At 41.0% G+C, this 26,222-nt stretch overlaps 1 protein-coding gene and 1 long non-coding RNA gene across 3 annotated transcripts in view; one reads left to right on the forward strand and one right to left on the reverse strand.

Moving 5' to 3' along the window:
• LOC121288054 (myosin phosphatase Rho-interacting protein-like) overlaps positions 1–26,222 on the forward strand; it is a 235,057-nt gene that overhangs the window by 187,290 nt on the left and 21,545 nt on the right. For both annotated transcript variants that reach the window (XM_041206333.1, XM_041206334.1), the window contains exons 11-15: positions 1,258–1,326; positions 3,490–3,579; positions 5,503–5,612; positions 12,123–12,678; positions 21,409–21,525. In XM_041206333.1, coding sequence (XP_041062267.1) covers positions 1,258–1,326; positions 3,490–3,579; positions 5,503–5,612; positions 12,123–12,678; positions 21,409–21,525 — 942 coding nt within the window. The remainder of the gene's footprint in view (positions 1–1,257; positions 1,327–3,489; positions 3,580–5,502; positions 5,613–12,122; positions 12,679–21,408; positions 21,526–26,222) is intronic.
• LOC121288056 lies at positions 273–26,043 on the reverse strand. Its single transcript, XR_005945297.1, has 3 exons — positions 25,976–26,043; positions 21,325–21,483; positions 273–314 (listed from the first exon to the last, which is right to left on the reverse strand). It is a non-coding gene; the product is annotated as an uncharacterized LOC121288056 (long non-coding RNA).

The raw sequence follows: 26,222 nt of genomic DNA on the forward strand, positions 1-26,222 counted from the left end.
CAAATCTCAGTTGCAACTCTGTCTGCATGAAATCTGTTTCAACTACACGAAATGGATCTTCAAAAATGCTGCTCTATCCTTTCAGCACACCATCACAATCATCCAATGCCCAGTATTTTATTCTCATATATTTAACATAGCATTTTAGAAATACTTCGTGTGTTGCACCTTTTAACAAATTCAGACAGCTAACGTTAGTGAAATTCACAAACACTCAGCTGGGTGACAAAAACATTGCAGAGCAGTGTGCTGGTCCCAGGGTAGGTGATGTCCTTCCATTGTGTATTCTCCAGGTTTATGCAGCTGGTAGTGAACTGTTTGGAGAATAAAGAACTATTTGAAAAGCATTTCAAAATTAAACTGCTCCTTTCCTCATAAGGTAAACTCTGCCTCACACTGCCTCCTGTCTTCCTATTCTTTTTACTTGCAGTTTATGTTAAAGTTTTGCACTCATCAGTGTCAGATTTGGGCACCAATGGCTTTTCAAGCACGAAAATAAAAATAAAGTATTGCAGATGCTAGAAACCTGAAACAAAAACAGAAAGCGCTGGAAATACTCAGCAGGTCTGTCAGTATCTATGGAGAGCTAAACCGAGTTAACGTTTCAAGTCGAATATGACTTCTTCAGAACTCCAGTTCGAAAGAAGTCATATTTGACCCAAAATACTAACTCTGGCTTTTCAATTGTGCTGAGGTCAGCTGCAGAATGAGTTAAATGTTGAGTAAAACGCCATCTGTTATGCTCATCCATGTCTTAATCCTAAATTAAATTTTTGCAGGTAGGGTTTGGTATCCTGTGAGGGATGCCACATTCTATATGTTTTGTAGGAAATCCAGCTTGATTTGTAACTGGGAGGAAAGAAGTGTATTTTTACAATATCATCTCTCTAGAAACATTTTAAACTACTTGACTTTCAATGAATTACTTTGAAGTGTGCTGATTAACCCTTTGAGAGCCAGTGCTCCTGTATTTTTACTCCTATACCTTTTGTCCATTGTGTCTCTAATTTGTTACCTTTATCTAACATTGACACAAAATCATAAACTAAAATTGAAAGCCATTCAGCTTCAGCAAGGAAAATAGAGACTGTTGCCCAGGGCTCCATTCTTATGCCCTTACTGTGTGATATGGAACAGTTTCCTACTTGGGAACATTACAGCATGACATGAAAGGAGGGAATGGCTGTATGTTGGTGAGGCTTTCTAGGCAAGTTGTGCCAATAAGAGAGTATCAGTGACTGTTCTATTTTCTTTCAGTGGAAGAAGCATTGGTTCGTTCTGACTGACCAGGTTCTGAAGTATTACCGGGATTCTGCAGCAGAGGAGGTGAGTGTCACAGCCATATCTTTGCAGACTAGGGTGGTTGGTAGGTAGCTGCTGATGTTCATGGCTGTATTGGGTTTTATTTCCAGCTCCAGCCTTAAACTTCTTTCTTTACACTTCTTGAATGCACTGACCCATGTCAAAATTCAACAAGGCTACCCTAAGTGGTATTCTTAATTTGTGATGCAAACAGTGACTGGCATGGTATTCAGCCATAGGGAGAATGGCCCATAGATCCAGTCTATTCACTCCTGTTGTTCACACACATGCACGTTATAGCAGGATATCAGGAGTGGGAACCTTCACTAAATTGTTGCTCTGTAACCTAAAGACACTGAGGCCATTCTTTTCACTACAACAGCTGAGATTTATCAACATTACAGTCTGTGGACAAAATTAGGGACTTTTGATCTACATGGCTCAGTACCATGGGTGGTGCATACGGTCAATTGGTAGGTAAGGCTGTGGTAACACCTGTTATGATCCACAGCTGAGGTTATCCCTGGACAAGCCTGATCGCAGAGTGGAACCCAGCTTGATGGATGCTAATTTCTATTTTGTTTGTGTAGATATGTGGTGAGTAGCTACTGGACAGAGGCATAGGAGTCAGTTGATAAACTTTTAACAAAAGAATAAAACATTAATTATATTACAATACTCCTTCACTCACAACTACACCTTTACAGATGTATACAGATTTGTAAGGATAACACAAGTTACGAAAGCTATCTTATACTCTAATGTTCACAATAAGCACACAGTCCATGTAAACCTATGGCACCCTGTGGTCAGACACACCACGCTCTGAAACCAAGTGACAGATGCCACCTCAAACAGATGCTATGGATCTCTCCTCAACTCCTCCCCAGATGCTTGTCACAGCGTGAGCCAACCAGTCTCACTGAATTCTGTCTTCACTCGAGGGTTTCCAATCTCCACACTCCAGGACCTCGCCTTGGAATCTTCTCCGAAACTGACATTTTTGCTCAGACACCTTCTACAAGGGTTCACCTCCAGGATTTCAAATGCTGCTTCTGATGTTCCTCTTCCCTGGATCACCACAGGCACTCAAGCTGTCATGCACTGTCTCTCACCAACTCAGCCTTAATAGTACACCACTGCTTCACATGTCCATAGCAAAGAATTACAGACCTCCAGTTGTCTCTTTTGAACCTTCTTGCTTTTTACAAGCTGTTCTCACTTTAAATCTGAAGCTTGGAGCCTTCCTCTCTGCCCCTCACTCTTAATTTCACTTAACAGGACCTTTTCTCAGGTTCCTGTCCCTCCTTTAACTAAAAGGTCTTCTTTGGACTTTCTCTTCTTCCACTCCCCTGGACATTTGGGGTTTTTCTTAGCTTGGGATTTGCTATCTGTCCCCTTGTAGGCTGCTTCTGCTTGACAGCTGTCTTCAAACCAACTGAACTCAAATAGCTTCCAAATCAAACTGCTGTCTTTCTTGTGTGTGTGTGCCTGTGGGAGGAACCTGCCTATCTGGTCCCCCCATGCCCCGTTGCTAAGTAACAGCACTGTTCTTCCTACTCTTGTGTTTACTTTCACATAGGGATCATAAACATCTCATTAGAAATGCAAACAGCCTTTTAAAATGAACCAAAACTCCATTTGACCCTTCTTAAACACACAGATACAGAAATACAAATCAAACTTAAACTTTAAAGCTAAAACTCATTCCTAACACCCACAAAAACAAGTATAACTTACTTAAGCTATCTCTATTTCCTAACACACCAATGAGGACAGTTCGATTCTTTTGAATGTGTTTTTGTTATTTCTTAGTGACAATGTTGCTGTTACAATGGAAGTAAAGTTACTTGGACTCTAAGGGAAGTATGAAGCTCACAGCAGCCAGGCTGATGCATTAACAGCATTGATTGTGATGAGAGTCACATGGGGAAATGCTTAATAGCAGTTGTGTCTGTACAGCATAGCCAACGGAGTCCAGTATCCAGCAGTATATACACTGCAGCTGGGTATTAATTGGATATTGTCCTAGTACTATCTATTATTCGTGAGTTTGCAAGACAATGTCATACACTCCAAGTGTATTGGATTGGGTTTTCATGATCCAGCTGTGCTATTTAACTGAGATTGGCTGCTGCAGAACTCTGTCTATATCTTACATGAGCTTCTCCATCTTTGTTTCCACAGGCAGTGGATTTAGATGGTGAGATTGATTTAAGTAGCTGCTACGATGTGACTGAATATGAAGTGCAGAGAAACTATGGATTTCAGATCCATGTAAGTATAGATTTCATCTGAAATTATATTCCAGGATAAATACATGAAATGGAGCAATGTCTCTGTACCAACAGATTATTCAAATTTATATTGGATTAAATCAGGAGCATTTATTCCCCAGCAGGTAGATTGGAGTAGTTGTGTGTGTGTTGCCACAGTAATTTTAATAATCTGTGGCTCTAGGTTCTTTCCAATAATGGCTGTGTTCCAAGTACTTGCCCCTCTCCAAACCCTGAGCTCAGTGACTTAAAAATCTTTAATTAGATGTTCATTGGCTTTTTACAGAGTTTCTGGATAAATTCAGGGATTTGTCTGCCACTTCAGCTCATGAATCCTACAGTATCTGTAATGATGATTACGTGAAATAATTTTAAGATAATTTGCTACAGTTTCTAGTGGACCTGAGTGACACCAAAAGTACTACCCAATTTGACACTAAAGAGGCAGTTTTTAATAAGAGAAATAATTTCAGCTATCAAAACTTCTGCTATGGCCAAGCATTCTTACAAGTATGGGATATAATGAGAGCTTTACTCTGCATTTAGTCAGTGTTGCGCCTTACTTAGGCATGCCTGAACGATCAGTATAGGGGAAGCCTTACTCTGCATCTGATTGACACTGTTCTTGTCCTGGGAGTTTTTTTTCATTCATTCACGGGATGTGGGCGTCATTGGCTAGGCGAGCATTTGCTGCCAATCCCTACTCACCCTTGAGAAGGTGGTGGTGACTGCCTTCATGAACCACTGCTGTCTATGTGGTGGATGTAGACCCACAGTGGTGTTAGGGAGGGAGTTCCAGGATTTTGATCCAGCGACAGTGAAAGAACGGCAATATATTTCTAAGTCAGGATAGCGAGTGGCTTGGAAGGAAACTTCCAGATGGTGGTGTGCCCATGTGTATGCTGCCCATATCCTTCATAACGGTCATGGGTTTGGAAGGTGTTGAAGTGAGTTCCTGCAATGTATCTTGTAGATGGTACACACTGCTGCCGCTGTGTGTCGGTGGTGGAGGGAACGAATGTTTATGGATGGAGTGCCAATCAAACAGGCTGCTTTGTCCCGGATGGTGTCAAGCTTCTTGAGCTACACTCATCCAGGCAAATGGGGAGAGTATTCCATCACTCTCCTGACTTGTGCCTTGTAGATGGTGGACAGGCTTTGGTGAATTACTCGCCACAGGATTCCTAACCTCTGACAAATGCTCACTAAATATTTTTTTTAAATGTCTTAGTGGTTTAACTATTCTAAGATCTGCCAAACTGATAGGTTGGTGGGAGAACATGAAATAATTTCATTCACTCTGTAGACCAAGACTGTATATGCTGAGCCCCTGCTATCTTTGTTAAACCTTATGCTAGTGCTATTGATAGGTGCCAATATTCCTTGTGTTCGAGTGCAAAATTTCAAAGCTTTATTAATGGTTAAATTAACAGCAGATGGCCAGGAATTATTGCAAAATTCAAAATATGGTTTGAAATAGTCAAATTTTGTTCTTTTTCAAGATTGTCCAAATCCCTCAATTACATTTCAGCATATAGTTCTCTTTAATATACTGTTATTTTATATTTTTCTTATTCATTCATGGGATGTGGATGTTGTTGGCAAGGCCAGCATTTATTGTCCATCTCTAATTGCCCTTGAGGTAGTGGTGGTGAGGTGCCTTCTTGAACTTCTGCAGCGCATGTGATGTAGGTACATCCACAATGCCTTTAGGGAGGGGGTATAAACATCTGAATTTCCAGCCTTTAATTCTCTCCCAGTTATTCTATGTGAAACCTAACCAAACCTGTGATTAGATTCCAGTCTGTTACTCACTCCCAATTATCCGTTATTCTGTATCTTCTCTAATGTTGTTTGCTGTACAGTTTCCATTCTGTGTTGCACTGTGCTTAGTGCATCTTCTTTATTATAATCTGTAATCTAGACGAAAGCAAAGGTGTACATGTTGTCTGCTATGACATCAGGGATTCGCAGGAACTGGATCCAAGCGATAATGAAAAATGTGCATCCTGTCACTACACCAGATGTAACCAGGTAGGTACCTAGGGAGTTTGAGTGACCTTTGCAGAATGTCTGAAAATTGGCAGCTGGAATCCTTGGTGCCTCTCTTAAACCAAAGAATGACACCGATTCTGATGCAGTAAATCAACATAAACAAAGAGACAGCCATATTGTAATGGAGTTAATCCTGACTGAATACACCCTCTCCCACATTCTACCCTCCGTAAACCTGAGGACATCCAAAACTCTGCTGCCTAACTCGCACCAAATTCCATTCACTCATCACCCATGCTTGCTGATCTACACTGGCTCCTGTTTAAGCAATGCCTCTATTTTAAAATTTTCATTCTTGTTTTTAAAACCCCACCATGGCCTCGCCCCTCCCTACCTCTAATCTTTTCCAGCCCCAAATAATCCTTCAAGGTATCTATGCTCCTCTAATTCTTGCCTCTTTAGCATTCTTGATTTTAATTAGTCCACTTTTGGGGGCCATGCCTTCATCGACCTGGGCTCTAAGCTCTGGAATTTACCTCCTTAAACCCCTTGGCCTTTCTTATCTCACTCTCCTCCTTTAAACCACTCTTTAAAACCTATCTCTTTGACCAAGCTTTTAATCATCTGCCCTAATATCTCCTTATGTGACCCAATGTCATATTTTGTTTTCTAACACCCCTATGAAGCATCTTAGGACATTTTGGTTTATTGAAGGTACAATATAAGTTCATGTTGTTGTTATTGTTGATGATTACCATCTAAGCTTCGCCTTCTACCACATCCCACATCCACCCACAAAATGAGCTGTTTGCAGGCTTGGCCACCTTATTGTCATTGGAAATATCTAATAAGACTTCTGCTTTTTCCCCCATGTTAATTTGAAAAGCTTTTCATTGTCTTTAATTGAAAAGCATTGGTCAAAATCCATAGTACAGGACACCAGAAAAGTTAAAAAGTGAAGGCAAGCTAAATCAAGAAATATGTTGCAGAGAAGGAAGGCAGCGCTCGATTTCCTCTGGCTTGTCAAGCAAGACAAGCAAGTGACCTGAGGAACAACCATTTGGTAAATGGTGAAATGGAGGAGATCTAGATGTAGCATGAAGCAGAAGGCAACAGGGCAAGTGCTCTGGAAGTTGATGAAGTAGAAGGGAATATTCAGGAAAAAAATAATGCTGCATGATAAGCAAATTAGGTCATTGATATGAAGGGAAAGGCACAGAGTTCTGAGAAACCACTGAGTCAAAGGAAAAGTTGTCAGAGGATGAGTCATTATCAACAGCACAGGCGATCCGAGAGCAAGTTGGTCAGGCAGAAACATAGTTTTAATGGGAGTTTGTTCAGAAATTGTGGTGCCAGTCTTTGTCAAAGGTTTGGGAAATGTTCACAGCAATAGCAAGTGGCTCAAAGTACCTGAGCAGCGTTCCTGAGGTCCAAAGACCAGCAACAAGATTGCTAGTATAATGGTCATAGCTTAAACTACACAAGCATTCATGAGTTAGGCGAGAACCTTCAAGGTAATGAGTAAGTTCTATGACTTTTTGAGCACTTATCACCATTCCCAGGTCATCTGGCAACTTTGGGAGCTTGGTGTTAAAGGAATGTGCAGACTTATGTTGCATAGACCTTTTACACATACTAAAATGGGTTTGACAAACACAATGGGCCCTTTTCTCATTTGTATTGCTCTTCTGTATTTCAATTTCTAACATTACTACCTTTAATCGATTTGTGCTTCTAACTTTGCAACTGTTTATGAATCTCTGATTTTCTTTTAATGCAACACAGGAAGAGCTTTCCTCTGAAAATGTCTGTACTGAAACAAAGGTTGGAGCCACAGTCTGTCTCTGTCATTTGTTGGTTGTGATTAGCAACATGTGTCATGTAGTTTTCATGTTCATTGTGAACATTTCCCTATTTCATCTCCCTTTTCCTCTCCAAAGAGAAATTGTGCTGTTACATCCCAAATCCGTGCTCATCTTTCCAACAGCTCCCTGTATGAATCTCTCTAATTGGCTTTCCACCTCTACCCACAGCACCAAAACAGTATAAACCAAAATCATAAAGGGCATTCTCTGTGACTGTGATCATGGCGCATATATAAGTTGTTATAGTTGTTACTGTTCCTCTTCAATCTCTCTTCAGCCATTGACACAGTCAACCATGTCATCTTGTTACAAACCATTGTTCTGCTCAGAGGCATGTCCTCATTGATTACAAGCTTTTCTTTGCAATTGTAACTATAGAATTTCTACTAGCAATTCATCTTTGAACCATCTCCTCTTCCGCATCTAAATGCCTTCCTTGGCAACATCAGCTTCCCCATGTATATTAATAACACCTGGCATAACCTCTCTTTCAACTCTCTTGGACCTTTCAGCTATCCTGTATTAATTCCCAGTCATCCGTCTTGCTGACCTATTCTACCTTCTGGATCTCTAATGCCTCAAATTATCATCTTTATGTTTGAATCACTCCGTGACATCAACCTTCCCTTTCTCTGGAATTTCCTTCAGAACTACAACTTCCACTCTTCAGTCCCTCTCCACTTACCCAAACACACTGTTCCTGTGACGTCTGTCTTTTGTTCATCTCTCTTATCTTCACCTCATGCTCAGCAATTCCTTCCCTTAACCCCTCTGCCTCTCAAGTTCCCTCTCCTCCTTTAATATTCTCCTTAAAACCCACCTCTTTAATTTGGCTTTTGGTGACCTCTTTTAATTTCTCCTTCTGTGGCTCGATGTCCATATTTGTTGCTTAAGCTTCTGAAAAAGCACCTTAAGATGTCTTTCAACATTAAATGTGCTGTATAAATGCATTTTGTTCTTGTATTGATCCAATGGAGTTTGTACCAATCTATCCCATCAATTTGGAATCAGCTTAACAAAAGCTACCTTGTCCTTTGCTCATGGTACAAAGTTTTCACAGGAAACTTGATACCTGTTTTCAACACCTGTAGTGCAGCATTAGCTATACACAATGCCTCATTTACAATTTGCACCTTCAAGCTGAGCAGTCTGCAGCTTATAGTAAATTGAGCCATAACTTAGAATAAAATACTATATGTAGTAAGATTACTAGTTGGCTTCAGAGCATCTGTGTTAGGAAAGGAAAGAAAACCAGCTAGAACTCCTGCTCCTGATTACTAGCCATTGACTCATACTTGAAAGTTTCTGTCCTTGGAGTAGGCCTGCTATGATAACCCCCATGATGGAATAGCCTACCATCTCTCCCTTTCATGCAGACGCAAACTGCTTCAGTATTTGACGATTTGTGAGTGTTGTGGAACATTATGCAGTCTTCAGCAAACATCCCCACTTCTGACATTCACTCCCTTCACCACCGTCGCACAGTGGCAGCGGTGTATACCATCTACAAGATGCACTGCAGCAACTCACCAAGTCTCCTTTGACAGCATCTTCTAAACCCCTTTACCATAAAACCATAAGACATAGGAGCAGAAATTAGGCCATTCGGCCCATCCAGTCTGCTCCGCCATTCAATCACGGCTGATAAGTTTCTCAACCCCATTCTCCCACCATTTCCCCGTAACCTTTAATCCCCTTACCAATCAAGAACCTATCCATCTCGGTCTTAAATACACTCAATGACCTGGCCTCCACAGCCTTCTGTGGCAATGAATTCCATAGATTCACCACTCTCTGGCTGAAGAAGTTTCTCCTCATCTCTGTTCTAAAAGGTCTTCCCTTTACTCTGAGGCTGTGTCCTCAGGTCCTAGTCTCTCCTAATGGAAACATCTTCCCCACATCCACTCTATCCAGGCCTTTCAGTATTCTGTAAGTTTCAATCAGATCCCCCCTCATCTTTCTAAACTCCATCGAGTATAGACCCAGAGTCCTCAAATGTTCCTGATATGTTAAGCCTTTCATTCCTGGGATCATTCTCGTGAACCTCCTCTGGACCCTCTCCAGGGCCAGGACATCCTTCCTGAGATACAGGGCCCAAAATTGCTCACAATATTCTAAATGTGGTTTGACCAGAGCCTTATAAAGCCTCAGCAGCACATCCCTGCTTTTATATTCTAGTCCTTTCGAAATAAATGCCAACATTGCATTTGCCTTCCTAACTACCGACTCAACCTGCAAGTTAACCTTAAGAGAATCCTGGACCAGGACTCCCAAGTCCCTTTGCACTCCAGACTTCTGAATTCTCTCCCCATTTAGAAAATAGTCTACGCCTCTATTCTTCCTATCAAAGTGCATGACCTCACACTTGCCCACCTTGTATTCCATCTGCCACTTCTTTGCCCATTCTCCTAACCTGTCCAAATTCCTGCAGCCTCCCCGCCTCCTCAATACTACCTGTACCTCCACCTATCTTTGTATCATCTGCAAGCTTAGCCAGGATGCTCTCAGTTCCTTCATCTAGATCATTAATGTATAAAGTGAAAAGTTGTGGTTCCAACACTGACCCCTGCGGAACTCCACTAGTCACCGGCCGCCATCCCGAGAAGGACCCCCTTATCCCCACTCCCTGCCTCCTGCCAGACAGCCAATCTTCTATCCATGCTAGTACCTTGCCTCTAACACCATGGACTCTTATCTTACTGAGCAGCCTCCTGTGCGGCACCTTGTCAAAGGCCTTCTGGAAGTCCAAGTAGATAACATCCATTGGCTGTCCTTTGACTAACCTACTCGTTACCTCCTCAAAGAATTCTAACAGATTTGTAACAGATTTACCTCCCCTTGATGAAGCCATGCTGACTTTGCCCGATTTTACCATGCACTTCCAAGTATTCTGAAATCTCATCCTTAATAATGAACTCTAAAATCTTACCAACGACCGAGATCAGGCTAATCGGCCTGTAATTTCCCGTCTTTTGCCTCACTCCCTTCTTAAACAGGGGGGGTTACATTAACGATTTTCCAGTCCTCTGGGACCCTACCACTTAGTAGGACAAGGGCAGCGGATGCATGGGAACACCATCACCTGCAAGTTCCACTCCAAACCATACACCATCCTGACTTGGAACCAAATCAGTAATTGGGTCAAAATTGTGGAACTCCCTAACAGTACTGTGGGTATACCTACACCACATGGATTGCAGCAGTTTAAGAAGGTAGCTCACCACCACCTTCTCAAGGAAATTAGGGATGGGCAACAAATACTGGCTTAGGCAGTGACACCCAGATCATCTGAAAAAAAATTAAAATGCTATTTACCATAATCTCTCTATGTTATAGCAAATTCCACATCCTAACAATTCTTCAGATAAAGTAATTTCTTCTGAATTCCCTATTTAATTTACGAGTGGCTATCATATTTTGACCTCTAGTTTGGATTTTTCTCCTAGAGAAAGTATTTTCTCTACTTTTATGCTATCAAATCTATTCAATTTGTAAATAGATGAACTAACAAAATTGATGGGCAGGAAAAGATCAACTGCTTCTCTAAGCTCATCCCACATTCTGATGACCAAAGCATCACAACTAGACTTCCTTTCCTCCCCCTCTTCCTCACGGCCCAGTAATCTAATGGAAGAAAATAGTCAAAAAATGAGATGCAAATTGTCAAGAAGACAAGAAATTGTAATGTTTTTCTTCTGTTAATAACCCTGTCATATTTCTGAAAGACAGGCTGTTGGGGGTGTAAACGTGGTAACTGGAGTAAGAGCCAGAGTGACTGCAAGAGTCTAAAGCCAACAGTAAGAAGTGGTTTTGATATGCTAATGAACCAAGAGAAACTTTAATCAGAGTTTTTCATAAAGCAATAACAGGAGTAGCTTTGAATTGAGTGGTTTTAGTTCAAAGGGGGATATGCAGGTTGTAAAAAGGTGTAAGTAAATAAGGTAAAGATAGGGTAAGTTTACTTTTTAAAAAAAAATGAGGAGCTAAAGTAGAGTCTACTCAAGTCTGGAGAAAAAAGCATTTCTAAAGAGACTGGTTGAGACAATAGAGAGATCAAAGTGAAGGAACACATTTAAGGAAATGCTAAAGCCTAAGTGACGGGGTAGCTGTTTAGATCTCCCAGAAGCCAGTAGGATAGCTGGACAGAACTCCCAGAAATCAGTGTGGACAAGGCCAGACCTGAAGATCCAGTTGCTGTCAGCCTCAAGGACACCCCTACGAAAAAAGGCAGTGTATGGTAAAAATTACTGGAATTCTATAGATTTTGAAATCTATAAGGATAATTGCTGAACAGAAAAGGGACGGTTAGCTCTGAGGGTAGTTAAGTTAAGATCTGTGTAACTTTTAAAGTAATGTGTAATGTGTGAAGTCATTCTTGTGTTTAAGTGGAAGTGTTTTTTTCTCTTCTTTCTTTTAATAAACGTTTGCTATAAAATCATCACAATCATCACGGGGCCATCATTTCCTGATTTCAGCGCCTTTCCTCGTACTATACAAATTGCAAAAACCATTTTGGCAGCTGTTTCAAGTTTTCCTCTGGGATTTGGGCAGCTTGGCATTTACCGTCAGCCGTGCCATAACAAAAAGGGAAATCTAGAAGAGAGTAGCTAAATCACTGGGAATGTGAGCAGATGTGTTTAATTGACTGATGGCTGTAATTTTCTTTCTCTTTGCTTTCTAACAGGAACATCTCAGAGGAGAAGCTGAAAGTAAGAACTCTGTTTGAAGGTGCATCAGTCAACGGAGCAAAACCAGCAATAACCTTGACAGATGGAGCTGGTTTAGAAGCTGAACAGAAGAAAAGCAGGGCCCGGGAGCGAAGAAAAGAAGGGCGCTCAAGAACATTTGATTGGGCAGAATTTCGTCCGGCACAACAGCGACCCAGTGGAGGATATGTTCACAGACCTACTTCCCTGTACCTCAGGACCATGACTAATTTTGAAACAGACTCTCAGGAATTGGAAAGGGACCGTGCACGGCGGCGAGAGGAGAGACGGAAACGATTTGAGACAACTGATGTTTCTTTTTCTTTGGGTTGCAATGATGTGAACAGGATGGAGGTGGATGGGGCCACCATATCCCCGAGAGGTAAAAACGTTGATGTTGAAATTGAGCATAGATGGCAGCAGGTGGAATGTACACCATTGCGTGAGGAGAAACAAGTTCCTATCCTCACTACGCAGACCTCCAGTGAAGGAAGACCTCCTTCCCAGGACCTGGCGTTAATGTTGGACAAGGAGGTAAGGACTGACCAATGATGTAAGACTTTGTAATGGTTTTTCAATTATGGAAACAGAGTATTTAATATGTAAAATTAGAATAATATTCCATCCTTATCAATGTCTTAGAAATTAAGAAGGCTTTGAAAAAAGGCCATCTTTTAATCTTCTCAGCCCTAACTCTCTCGTTCCTCTTCATAATCCAAGCCCTTATCACATGTAACATCTTACAAATCTACACTATATTTCTTTTGTTGTTTTTCTATCCCCTGTAAGGTACCAAAAATTGTACGTAATACACCAACTGTCTAATTAAACTTTTTCTGCAAATTCAACCTTGCTCGCTTTTATGTTCTCTGTATCTGGAGAAACTAAGGATTCCTGTTTAATAGCCTTATTTGCTTCGGCTCTCCATTCAATGTCCTGTGTAGCTGCACAGCAAAGGTTCCCCGATTCCATTTAAAATTTTACTATTTAAGGTCTACTTTCTTTCTCTACTTTGATATCCAAAAATATATAATTTCACAATCTTCTGCCTTGAACTGCATCTGCTTACATAATCTTTCACAATCTTTCTAACAATCTTGCCATATCCTCTAATTTAGCATCTTCAACAAATTTTGATATTTCTTCAGTTCCTATAATTTATTTGAGTATTAAGTAAGAATAGCCCCAACACAGATCCTGATGAAACATGACTAACCACACCTTCCTTTTATCCCTATCCTTGTTTTCTGTCCTCCTGGCTGCTCCCATTCTCTCCAAATGTCTAATTAACTTCCCATGTTGGTTCTAATTCTTTATAGGTGTGGGCTGTTCTATCAGTACAGTTCGCTTGTACTCCACTGTCCCAAAACTCTGAATCCTTCCTTCCCACACCACTTTTCTAGCCATACATTCGACTCCATAATCTGGTGTAATCTACTTGTACCAGCGCACTGATAATACTGCTGAAGTTAAATATTTTGACTTTCTGCTTCTCGATCTAACTTCTACATCCAAAACAGTAGGGCCTGAGTCCTATCCTTTCCTGTAACATTGAACCACAGCTTCTGTAACCTGTCCATTTCTAAGTGGTGCACTCAGAGTTATGTCCCTTTTATTGAATTTGGAAAGCAACTCTGTATTTGGAAATTATGTTTACAGTTACATAAGTGAATGTCTGGTCCTCGCATGATCTAAACTCTAATCACCAATATAGTCCTGCAGTCAATTACCCCTCCACCCTTTTTGCTCCACAGTGCCATAGCATTGGTTGTGCTTTTCTTCCTCAATGTTGTTTGTATCCAGCCTTATATATGTATTCATCAGACTGCTTCAGACCCCAGGAGTTTATTGAACTTCTTCCACCTGGGTTCTCCATCCCCCCCCAACAGCAGATGGTGATCTGCTTTTCTTCCTCTATTATTATCCCTTTCAATCTGCTGGAGAGCATCTGTATTCTAGAAACTTCCTCTTCCTATGTACTGCAGAATTTCTCTAACTGTTCCTTGTTCAGAAAATTTGAATTGGAGCGAATTTATCTGGAGACATCTCTTACATCTGTGGTTATTCTGGACACTCACTACAGAAATTCCTATGAACATACGAGTTAAGGGCAGGAGTAGGCCACTTGGCCTCTTGAGCCTGCTCCGCCATTCAGAAAGATCATGGCTGATCTGACTTCTCCACATTCCTGCCTATCCCCATAACCTTTCACCTCCTTATTAAGAATCTATCTACTTCTGCTTTAAAGATATTCAAAGACTCTGCTTTCACTGCCTTTTGAGGAAGAGAGTTTCAAAGGCTCAAAATTCTTCTCATTTCTGTCTTAAATGGGCGACCCCTTATTTTTAAACAGTGACCCCTGGTTCTAGATTCTCCCACGAGGAAACATTCTTTCCACATCCACCCTGCTGAGACCCCTCAGCATCTTATATGTTTCAATCACGTCAGCTCTTGTTCTTCGAAACTCCAGCAGATACAAGATTAGCCTGCCCAATCTTCCCTCATACGACAACCTGCCCATTCCAGGTATTAGTCTAATAAACCTTCTCTGAACTGCTTCCAATGCATTTGCATCCTTCCTTAAATTAGGAGACCAATACTGTACACAGTACTCTAGATGTGGTCTCACCAATGCCTTGTATAACTGAAGCATATCCTCCCTACCTTTGTATTCAATTCCCTTCACAATGCTGTACCTGCATACTAACCTTTTGCAATTCATGCACTAGGACCCCCAGATCCCTCTCCATCTCAGTGCTCTGCAATCTCTCACCATTTAGATAATGTGCTTCTTTTTTATTCTTTCTGCCAAAATGGACAATTTCATATTTTCCCACATTATAGTCCATTTGCCAGATCTTTGCCCACTCACTTAATCTATCTATATCCCTTTGGAGCCTCCTTATGTCCTCTTCACAACTTACTTTCCTACTGATCTTTGTATCATCAGCAAATTTAGCAATCATACCTTCAGTCCCTTCATCCAAGTCATTTATATAAATTGTAAAAAGTTGAGGCCCCCGCACTGATCCCTGTGGCATAACACTCATTACCAACCAGAAAATGGCCCATTTATGTTTACTCTTTTTCCTGTTATCCAGCCAATCTTCTATCCATGCCAGTGTTACTCCCTACACCATGAGCTTTTATTTTCTGCAATAATCTTTGGTGTGGCACCTTATCAAGAGCCTTCTGGAAACCTAAGTACGGTATATCTACTGGTTCCCTTTTATCCATAACACAAGTTACTCCCTCAAAGAACTCCAATACATTGGTTAAACATGATTTTCCCTTCACCAAACCATGTTGACACAGAATCACAGAATTTTAACAGCACAGGAGGCCATTTGGCTCATCCTGTCTGTGCCAGCTCTCCAAACGAGCATTATAACCAGTGCCATTGCCCTGCCTTTTCCCTGTACTCCTGCACATTGTTTCTGTTCAAATAATCATTTAATGCCCTCTTAAATGTCTCGATTGAATCTGTCTCCACCACATTTCCAGGCAGTGCATTCCATACCTGAACCATTCGTTGTGTGGAAAAGCTTTTTCTCACGTCACATCTGCTTCTTTTGCAAATCACTTAAATCTGTGCCCTCTCATTCTTGATCCTTTTACAAGTGGGAACAGCTTCTCCCTACCTACTCTGTCCAGCCCCCACATGATTTTGAACATTTCTATCAAATCTCCTCTTAGTCGTCTTTTCTCCAAGGAGAACAGTCCCAACCCTCCAATCTGTCCTCATAGCTAAAGTTTCTCATCCCTGGAACCATTCTTGTAAACCTCTTCTGCACTCTCTCCAATGTGTTCACATCCTTCCTATAATGTGGCACCCAAAAATGTACACAATACTCCAGCTGAAGTCTAACGAGTGTCTTGTATAAATTCAACATAACCTCCTTGCTCTTCTTCTCTATGCCCCTATTAATAAAGCCCAGGATACTAAATGCTTTATTAACTGCTCTCTCCTTCTGTCTTGCACCTTCAATGATCTATGCACATATACACCCAGGCCTTTCTGCTCCTGCACCCCTTTCAAAATTTCAACCCTTATTTTATATTGTCTGTCCATGTTTTTCCTACCAAAATGCATCATCTCTCACTTCTCTGCATTGAACTTCATCTGCCACCTATCTGCCCACTCCACCAACTTGTCTATGTCCTTTTGAAGATCTACACTGTCCTCCTTGCAGTTTACAACACTCCCAAGCATCATATCATCTGCAAACTTTGAAATTGTCCCCTGCACACTAAGATCTAGATCATTAATATATATCAGGAAAAGCAAGGGTCCCAATACCGACCCTTGGGGAACTCCACTACAAACCATCCTCCAGCACAAAAAATTTCCATTGACCGTTACTCTCTGCTTCCTATTTTTCAGCCAATTTTGTATTCACGTTGCTACTGTCCTTTTTATTCCATGAGCAATAACTTTTCTCTCAAGTCTGTTGTATGGCACTGTATCAAATGCCTTTTGAAAGTCCATGAATAGCACATCAACAGCATTACCCTTATTGACCTTTTCTGTTACCTCTTCAAAAAACTCCAGCAAGTTAGTTAACACGATTTCCCCTTTAGAAATCCATGCTGGCTCTTCCTTATCAACCCATATTTTTCCATGTGACTACTAATTATATCCTGAATAATTGTTTCTAGAATCTTGACCACCACTTAAGTTAAACTGAGTAGTCTGTAATTGCTGGGCTCATCTTTACAACTTTTTTTGAACAAGGGCGTAATGTTTGCAATTCTCCAGTCTTCTGGCAGCTCCCCTGAGTCCAGGGCAGACTGAAAAATTACAGCCAGTTCCCCTCCAATTTCTACACTCATTTCCTTCAATGTCCTTGGATGCCTCTTGTCCAGTCCCGGTGCCTTGTCAACTTTAAGTACCGACAGTCTATTCAACATTTCCTTATCAATTTTGAACCCTCTGGTGACAGAGTTTCCTTGTTTGTCACCATGGCCTGGGTAGCATCTAACTCCTTGGTAAAGACGGATGCAAAGTATTCATTTAATACCTCACACATGGACGAAGGGGCCATGGCTAAATTCTCTTTTAGGTCCCTAATCAGCCCTTCTCCTCCTTTTACCACCCTTTTACTATTTATATACCTATAGAAGACTTTGGGATTCCCTTTTATGTTAGCTGCCAGTCTTTTTTTATACTCCCTCTTTGCTTCTCCTATTTGCTTTTTCACTCCCTTCTGAACCTTCTGTATTCAGCCTGGTTCTCAATTGTATTTTTTACCTGACACCTGTCATAAGCACACTTTTTATTCTTAATTTCTATATCCTTTTTCATCCAGGAAGCTCTGGATTTGTTTGCCCTACCTTTCTCTTTCGATGGAATATACCTCGACTGTGCCTGAACCAAATCTTTTTTGAAAGTAGCCCATTGTTCAGCTATGGTTTTTCCTGCCAATCTTTCGTCCCAGTCTATCTGGCCCAGCTCCTTTCTTGCCCCACTGAAGGTGGCTCTTGTCCAATTAATTATTCTTACTCTGGATTGTCTATCGTCCTTTTCTATCACCATCCTAAAACGTACAATGCAATGACCACTGTCTCCTAAATGTTCCCCCACTGACACTTGATCTATTTGGCCCACCTCATTTCCAAGAACCAGGTCCAACAGTGCATCTTTTCTTGTTGGATTGAACACAATGCTGTAGAAAATTATCCTGAACACAATCTAGGAACTTTTGCCCTTCTCCACCCTTTACACTATTACTGTCCCAGTCTATATTCGGGTAATTAAAGTCCCCCATTATAACTACTCTATAATGCTTACATCTCTCTGCAATTTCCCTGCAGATTTGTTTCTCACTAGTTGGTGGTCTATAGACTACACCGAGCATTGTAATTGCACCTTTTTTGCTCTAGCCAAATTGATTCTATCCTTGAACGCTCTGGGACATCCTCTTTCTGCAACACTGCAATGCTGTCCTTAACCAATACGGCCACCCTTCCTCCTTTCCTATCTTTTCTGAACACCTTGTATCCAGGAGTATTTAACACCCACTTTGCTCTTCCTTGAGCCAGATCTCTGTTATCGCCATAACATCATGTTTCCACATGGCAATCTGCACCTGTAACTCCCAATCTTATTTACTATACTCCATGTATTCGCATTCATGCATAGTAACCCTGATTTAGATTTTGTTATTTTCTGCCTCACCCTGACTTCGCCTATTAACTCGCTATTGTCTATACTAGCGCTATCTGTCCCTCCCAGTATTTGGTGCACCCTGGAATTCCTCTCTAATATGTTCTCTTGGTTCCCAAACCCCTGCCAAGTTAGTTTAAAGCAATAGCAAAATGCCCCGTGAGGAGCTCAGTCCAAGCTCTATTCAGGAGCAACCTGGTACAGGTGCCATCTCCCCCTGAACCAGTCCCAGTCTCCCAGGAATCTAAAGGCCTCCCTCCTACACCATCTTTCCAACCACACATTCATATTCCTTATCCTTCTATTCTGTACTCACTGCACATGGCACTGGGGGTAATCTGGAGATTACTACCTTTGAGGTCCTGTTTACTAACATTTTACCTAGCTCCCTTAAATTCTGATTGCAGGACCACATCCCCCTTCCTACCCAAGTCATTGGAACAATATGGATCACAGCCTCTGGCTGTCCACCCTCTGCCAAAAGAATGTTCTGCAGCTGCTCTGTGACATCCTTGACCCTGGCACCAGGGAGGCAACATACCATCCTGGAGTCACATCTACAGCCACACACCTGTCTGATCCCCTATCACTATTATTCTTCCTTTCTTCTTCCTCCCCTCCGGTACAGCCAAGCTGTTCGTGATACCACAAACTTGGCTCTGACTGCACTCCTCTGAAGAATTAGTGCCTCACCACCTTCCAAAACGGAAAACCAATTGGTGAGCAGGACCCCAGGCGACTCCTGCACTACCTGCCTACTTCTCTTGGACTGCCTGGCGGTCTCCCATTCCCTATCTGTCTCCAGGCTCTTAAGCTGCAATGTGACCACATGTGCAGCACTTCCTGCATATGTCATCTAGGACAACGGTAGCGCCATGATTTCGCACAGATTACAGGACACACATTCCATTTGACTAAGCTGCCTTGCCATGTCTTAACTCTACTTCCCTTATATTAACTTTATTCTACTTTGGATTATGTATATTACTTTATTATATTGGCCCTAAATATCCCTTATTCCTGGTGTAACTCAGCTAAATCCAAGTATAGCTACTTGTTTAAAAATATTACATTTTTCTAATTTACTCATCAGGTCCTACTTACCAAGGCTGTCACTCTTCTTTCCAAAGAAAGGTAGAAAAGGAAAGGAGCACCACCTCTCTTCTCACTGAACTCCCTCAGTCACCTCTGCTTTCAAACTCTCACCGCTTCTCGCACTGTTTTTATAGCTCCTCTGCTCTCTTCTAGGTGCTGCTGACTGCTTGGCTCGGGGTCCTCCTCTCACACTCTCTTCTAGGTGCTGCTGATTGCTTGTCCCAGGGTCCTCCTCTTGCACTCTCCTCTAGCTGCTACTGAGTACCTGTTCCGGGGTTCTCCTCTCACACTCTCCTCTGTCTGATTACCTTGAGTTTTTCTAAGTGCCTTGCTATAATGTCTTTAAAATAGTTTCTAACATTTTCCCTATGACAGATGTTAAGCTAACTGGCCTGTAATTTTCTGCTTTCAGTCTCCATCCCTTTTTGAATAAAATACATTTGCTATTTTTAATCTAATGGAACCTTCCCTGGATCTAGGGAATTTTGGAAAATTAAAACCAATGCATCAGCTGTGTCACTCGCCACTTCTTTTAAGACCCTAGGATGAAAATCCATCAGGACCCGGGACTTGTCAGCCCGCAGCTTCAACAATTTGCTCAGTACCACTTCTTTGGAGACTATAATTTTATTGAGTTCCTCCTTCCCTTTCATTTCCTGACTTACAGCTATTTCTGGGATGTTACTTGTATCCTCTATAATGAAGACTGATGCAAAATACCTGTTCAATTCATCTGCCATCTCCTTATTTTCCATTATTAATTCCCCAGCATCACTTTCTATAGGACTAATGCTCACTTTGTTAACTCTTTTTTTTAAATATCCATAGAAACTCTTACTATCTGTTTTCATATTTCCAGCTAGCTTTCTCTCATACTCAATTTTTTCCTTCCTTATTAATCTTTTTATCACTCTTTGCTGCTTTTTATATTCTGGCTAATCTTCTGACCTGTCACTTGTCTTTGTGCAATTATATGCTTTTTCTTTTAAGTTTGATACTTTCTTTAACTTTTTTAGTTAACCACAGATGGTGGGTCCTCCCCTTGGAATTTTTTTTCTCATTGGAATGTATCCATTCTGTGTGTTCTGAAAATCCCCTTAAATGTCTGCCACTGCATCTCTATTGACCTATCCCTTCATGTCATTTGCCAGTTCACTTTAGCTAGCTCTGCTTTCATGCCCTCATCATTGCCCTTATTACCTCTCTTCTCTCCCTCAAACTGAATGTAAAATTCAATCAAATTATTATTGCTGCTACCTAGAGGTACCTTCACTATGAGGTCATTAATTAATCCTATCTCATTGCTCAATATTAGTATGGTCTGCTCTCTGGTTGATTCCTGAACATACTCTTTTAAGAAACTATCCTGAAAACCTTCTATAAATTCTGCATTTAAGCTACCTTTGCCCACCTGATTTAACCAGTCTATAAGTAGATTAATGTCCCCCATGATTATCACATCTTGTGATGTCAATTGTGAGTAACACTGGTTTCCACTGTCTCACTGCAATAAATGGATTCAAAAGGACTCAAAAATAACTGAAAATAATTTTAAGCTAGCAACTCTTGAGTGGTGAACTCCAGTTCAGATCAGACACTCTTCATTCACTCTGTTGGGCCTTTGTAGCCCAACTACCTCTTGTTTTGAGAGGATTTAAATAAGCTGCAAAACCAACAATCAGGACGCAGAAATCTAGCTATTTGGTTTTACAAATTCAGTCCTATTCTACCCCAGTGCTGAAATCCTGTTCAAGCTAGTTTCTTTTCCTCAGCAAATCTTCGCTCTGTCAGTCTCTGGACATTGTAACTTTGTTCGCCTTACCTAGTTCCTTGATAGAGGTATAATTCCTTTCCCAGTTATCTAACCTTTGTAAGAAGCTAGCATCTCTAGAAAGAACTTTAATTTGGTTCTGTAATACCTCAGTAATTCTTGTTCCCAATCATCTATTCCTCCTTTAGGAAGCTGTAACTGTTTCATTTATTTGTGCTTTTTACCACCACAGTTGGAGCAGTCACATCAGGAGGTCTTCAGGCTGCATGAACAAAACAGAGAGCTGCAGGGGCAGCTGAGGGCGGCTCTGGAGAGGGAACACAATGCACGGGATGGTTATGTTCTTCAAGTAAGTAAAAGAATAGCCATTGTGCTACATCACTCTGGACTGTGATCAGTCACATTGGGCTTGTTAATATTAATAAATTCTGTACTCACCACAATTGCATTCCTGTATTTAAATAATCAGCGACAGCACTTGATTTAACTCAAGATTAGCATACTGAGAAAAGTTCTATATTTGTTTAGTTATAAATGTATACACATGTAACTCCAGAAACACATTATGGATTATAATACATGCAGCACTCCTCTCCAATGTTGTAAATTTTTACTAATGTCTTGTTTATTTTCTGTTTAGTCCTCTGTTTGCATGTTGATGTGTGGCATGAAAACTAACTTTTGGGGTTACCACTGAGAGTCACATCTCTGGCCTTTGCTATCAGGACAGCACAGCTGAAAAATCGTGAATACTTAGCTACATTTCTGCTTCTTTTCCCCATGTCTTTTATGGCTTCGGTGCTGAGAGAGTTCTGCATGTCTCTGTTTGACTCTTGTTGTTTGTGTTCTGTGTATTTCAAATTCCTTGCAATCATTGGTAGATTTGTTCAATCTGAATTTTCTCCAGAAATCAGAATATTTGGCTCCTCGCTCCTCTTGCACTCAACCATTCCAATTATTATGCAACTTGTTATTGGAAGCAGGCAGAAAGATGAGGCAAACCATGTAATATGGAAAAGGATCACTGTGGACTAACTTATAATGTGACACTAGCAATATCTTTCCTGATCCCATTTTGGCCAGAGGTGTAACACTCAGTATCTGGAGAAAAGACTGTTATTAACTAATCTCTCATCATCTTTTAAAGTCAAAGGGAATACCCTCACCTTCATCAGCCTGGCAAAGACTCCAAAAACTAAACCGAGATCTTCAAAATGAGCTCATAACTCAATATGAGCATCAAACCTTGGCCAGTCAGCAACTTCAAACTTTAAAACAAAGCTATGAGGAAGCAAATAATATAATCCAAAAGCAGGAGATGGAAATACAGAAGCTGCAGGGACAATTAAGTTGCACAGTGTCTGAAGGGACAGGTAATGAGCAAGCATTAAACAAACAAAAGCAGGAACTACTGACTGAAAGCCAGAGGATCCAAGAGCAATGGAAGGAAGGAAGACAGAAAGAGAAAACTGTGAAACTCCAACTGAAGGATAGTGAGGACAGGCCACATGGTGCAGAAAATTTAGAGAAAATTCAGACTTCCAAGGAACTGGCAAAACAACAGACTTTGCAAACAGATTTCCAAGATGGATCATGTGACATCAGTAAGTTTGGTGCCAGGGAGCAGGAAAGGCTCCATAGAAACTATGAGGTTTTAAAACAAATTTATGAAGAGGAAGAGGAGATCCAGAGACAAAACATAAGAGACACAGAAGAAAAACTTGTGCAATATAAGCACAAACAGCAAATGGAACATCTGAAGCTATCAGCAAATACAATGGAGAAGTGCCAGATTATGTACCAACTGGAAGAGAAGGAAATAACCATTCAGACTCTGTCACAATGTCTTAAAGAACTTAATAATGAAAGAGAAAAGCTGAAGTGTAAATGTGAGGACCTGGTTAATCAATTGAAGGAGACTGACACTGAGAATGCCAAGTTACAGAGTCAGCAGACTCAATTTCACAATCTGGAAAGCTCATACGAAAAGTTGTCTGATGCATTTCAGCTAACTCAGAAAATGTTGGAAGAAAAGAATGCAGAACTGAAGGAGACCAGGGAGGTATACGAAAATTTCACAAAGAACAGAAAGCTTAATGAAACCCTGGTTAAGCTGACTGCTCTGGGGAGTAGCCTGGAGGAGGCAGAGAAGAAACTGCAGATCAGGGAAGTAGCTTTGCAGAAATTCTGCTCTGCTAGTTCCAACACAAATAGTGAGAGTGGTAGAGAAGACTTTCAGTTGAAGTTAAACACTGACAAATATATTATTGAATTAGAACAAAAATTAAATACATTGCAACTTGGAAATGAAGAGCTTAAGCTAGAAAATGACAAACTTAAAGAGGAACTCAAAGTTTCCGAAAATGTTCGACAGCAACAATATGAAGAGTTTATGGAGGTGATAGAAGAATTAAAAACTCAACTGGACTCTTCAGACCTTCAGGCCAGGGAAACAAAGCCACGAGTTCTAGAAAAGGTTAAGTTCAAGACAGCATCCCGTGGTTGCCCTAAAAAGCAAAGAATTAGGTTCTCCAGCATACATTGTCAAAGGTATAGTCCTAATGACAGAACAGAAAAACTGTGGGTCAACAATACTTCAGATATCACCCTGGATGGGTGCCGTTCTAAACAAAGCACCCTATCAGATGCACTAGCATATTGTGAGCCCACAGAAGCTGAAGTGCAATTTTGCATTTCCACTGTTCATTCACTGGAAAAGAAACTTAACGTTACTGAAGGAAAAAATGATGTAAATCTGAAGTTGGAAGAGCAGCAAGGTAGAAGTCTAGAGAATTTGATGGAAACACATTCTAAGCCGATGACAACTGAAGTGGGTTTGTCTAAACTTGATGCATTGACAATGCAGCTTCAAGTGGAAAAAGCACGGAGGTGGAAACTAGTCCAAGATACCAGCAGCCAATTAGGGTCAATGCAGCTGAAGTATGACCAAGTCTGTTCATTGATGGGTACCTGTAAGCAAAATGTCCAGAGCCATCTTAGAGATGAGACAGAGACAAACAAAGTTCAGTTTTGTAGCTTGTCAGACATGAAAAGTAGCCTGGCTGATGCTTCACATTGCTTGGAGCAGGTGGAAAGATTCCTCCAGAAGCAACGCAAAGAGCTGCAAGAAACCCAGGACCAGATGCACCGTGGCACAGCTGACAGGATTGTACCGCTCCAGGGACAGTTTCTGTTGGCAAGGGAGAAGGAACTGTTTCAGCAACCTGAGATTTCAGATGAAGACAAGTTGAAACTCTTTGCTGATAAACTAGCTTTTGAAGCCCTAATTCTTGAAAAAATGGCGCAAGCTTTGCAAAATAAAGATAGCGATATTGTGCGGAGCTTAGAAAGCCTTGGTAAAGAAGCTGAGGTTTTGTTATCGGCTTTGCCAACTTTAGACCCGGTCAGGGAACCAAACAGCCCTGCAGACTTTGCAGATATCTTACTGAAAAAAATCATTTCAGAAGGAGAATTCTGGATGGAAGTAGAGAACTTGAGGAAGAACATTCAACCAGAAGGAATTGCTGAAGAAAAAAGGGTAGATGGTTTTATTAATGAGTTTGCCAGTGGAGCAGCTGATAGGGCATCATTTAAAGCAGAGCTGGCATTCACAGTGCAAAAGATACAAGAATCCTTCGGTGAAAAAGTTGGAAAACTTGAAGAAGGTATTCGGGATGCACAGCAGGAAACCGAACAGAAGGAAAAGATGTTGAGAGAAGTTCTAATGGTTACCAAGACAGTTGAGATTAATAAGGTCAAGCAGCAACTTTTGGGGGAACTTGAAAACCCAACAGATCCTGAGGGAAAGGTACTAAATATGAACCAGCCAGAGCTTATTTCATATGCAGAACAAATCAAACGGGAAGAGGCCCGGAGCCTGGCTTTAAATGTTGTTGATAAGCAGCTGAAAAAAAACCTATCTGAGAATAAAATGGAATGGGATTTTTCAGGAACAGTCAGAGAAGAATTAGCTAAACAGCTAAAGGAACGAGCAATGGTTCTTCAGCAATTATCTGAAGATTTGCAGACTCCAACTTTTGAGGAAGCCACTGACATTTGTCAGAAGCTGTTGGATGTCTCTCAAGTATTGTCTTCCTACATCTATATGCGAAACATTAATAATTATGCATCTGTGCTGGTGCAAGAAGCCATGATTCAAGCTCAGATTACTTACGTGGTCAGTAGAATGCGAACAGAGCATGAGAAGGAGCTCAAAATATATAAAGATTCGTGTGATAATATAGATTCTTTGTGCAAGGAGCATGCAAAAAACCTTGCCTCTGTACGGGCAAAATATGAACAGATACTTCAGAAGGAATGGCACGATTATTCACATGCACTTGCAGGGCTTGAAAAAGAAAATGAGACCCTCCGGATGCAGGCCTCTCTGCAGGACTCAGAATTAGAACTGAAACAAAAAGAACTGCAAGAGTTACAAGAAAGGCACAAGCATCATCTCCTCCACATTGAAGCAGGGTACCAGCTGGCACTAAGCAGCAAATTGATTAATATGGAAGAGATGCTGAAACAAAGAAGGGCTGATCAGAATCGGGAGCAAATGAAGAAATTAGAAGAAAGTTTACAAGATAAGTTACAAGAGCGTTTAATAATGCCTGAAGAGGAAAAGCACAATTTATACAACCAATATGAGCAAAAGGTTAGACAGTTAGAAAAATCTCTGGAACATCAAAGAGAAAATTCAGAAATTATATTTCACCAAAACCTCTTGATGCAGAGCAGTGACAGCTGTGATGGAGCAGGTGCTCTGTGCAACAAGATGGCTGTTGGTAGAAACTCACTACAAGTTGTGAAGCAGGCAGAGCTGGACTCCATGACAGTGCTGCACGAACGGATCCAGGAACTAGAGACCCAAATGGACATGATGCGTGATGATCTGGGGCAGAAGCAGCTAGAGGGAACCGCTGCAGATCTAAGGGAAAAATACCAGAGAGATTTTGACAATCTGAAGGTTTCTACATAAGTTAACAATTAACACATTAAAGTAACACATTATGGTCTAAAATTTGTAATATGCAATAAAACAAT

The sequence above is a fragment of the Carcharodon carcharias genome, chromosome 15 (assembly GCF_017639515.1).
Source record: "Carcharodon carcharias isolate sCarCar2 chromosome 15, sCarCar2.pri, whole genome shotgun sequence".
Classification (NCBI taxonomy): Eukaryota; Metazoa; Chordata; class Chondrichthyes; order Lamniformes; family Lamnidae; genus Carcharodon; species Carcharodon carcharias.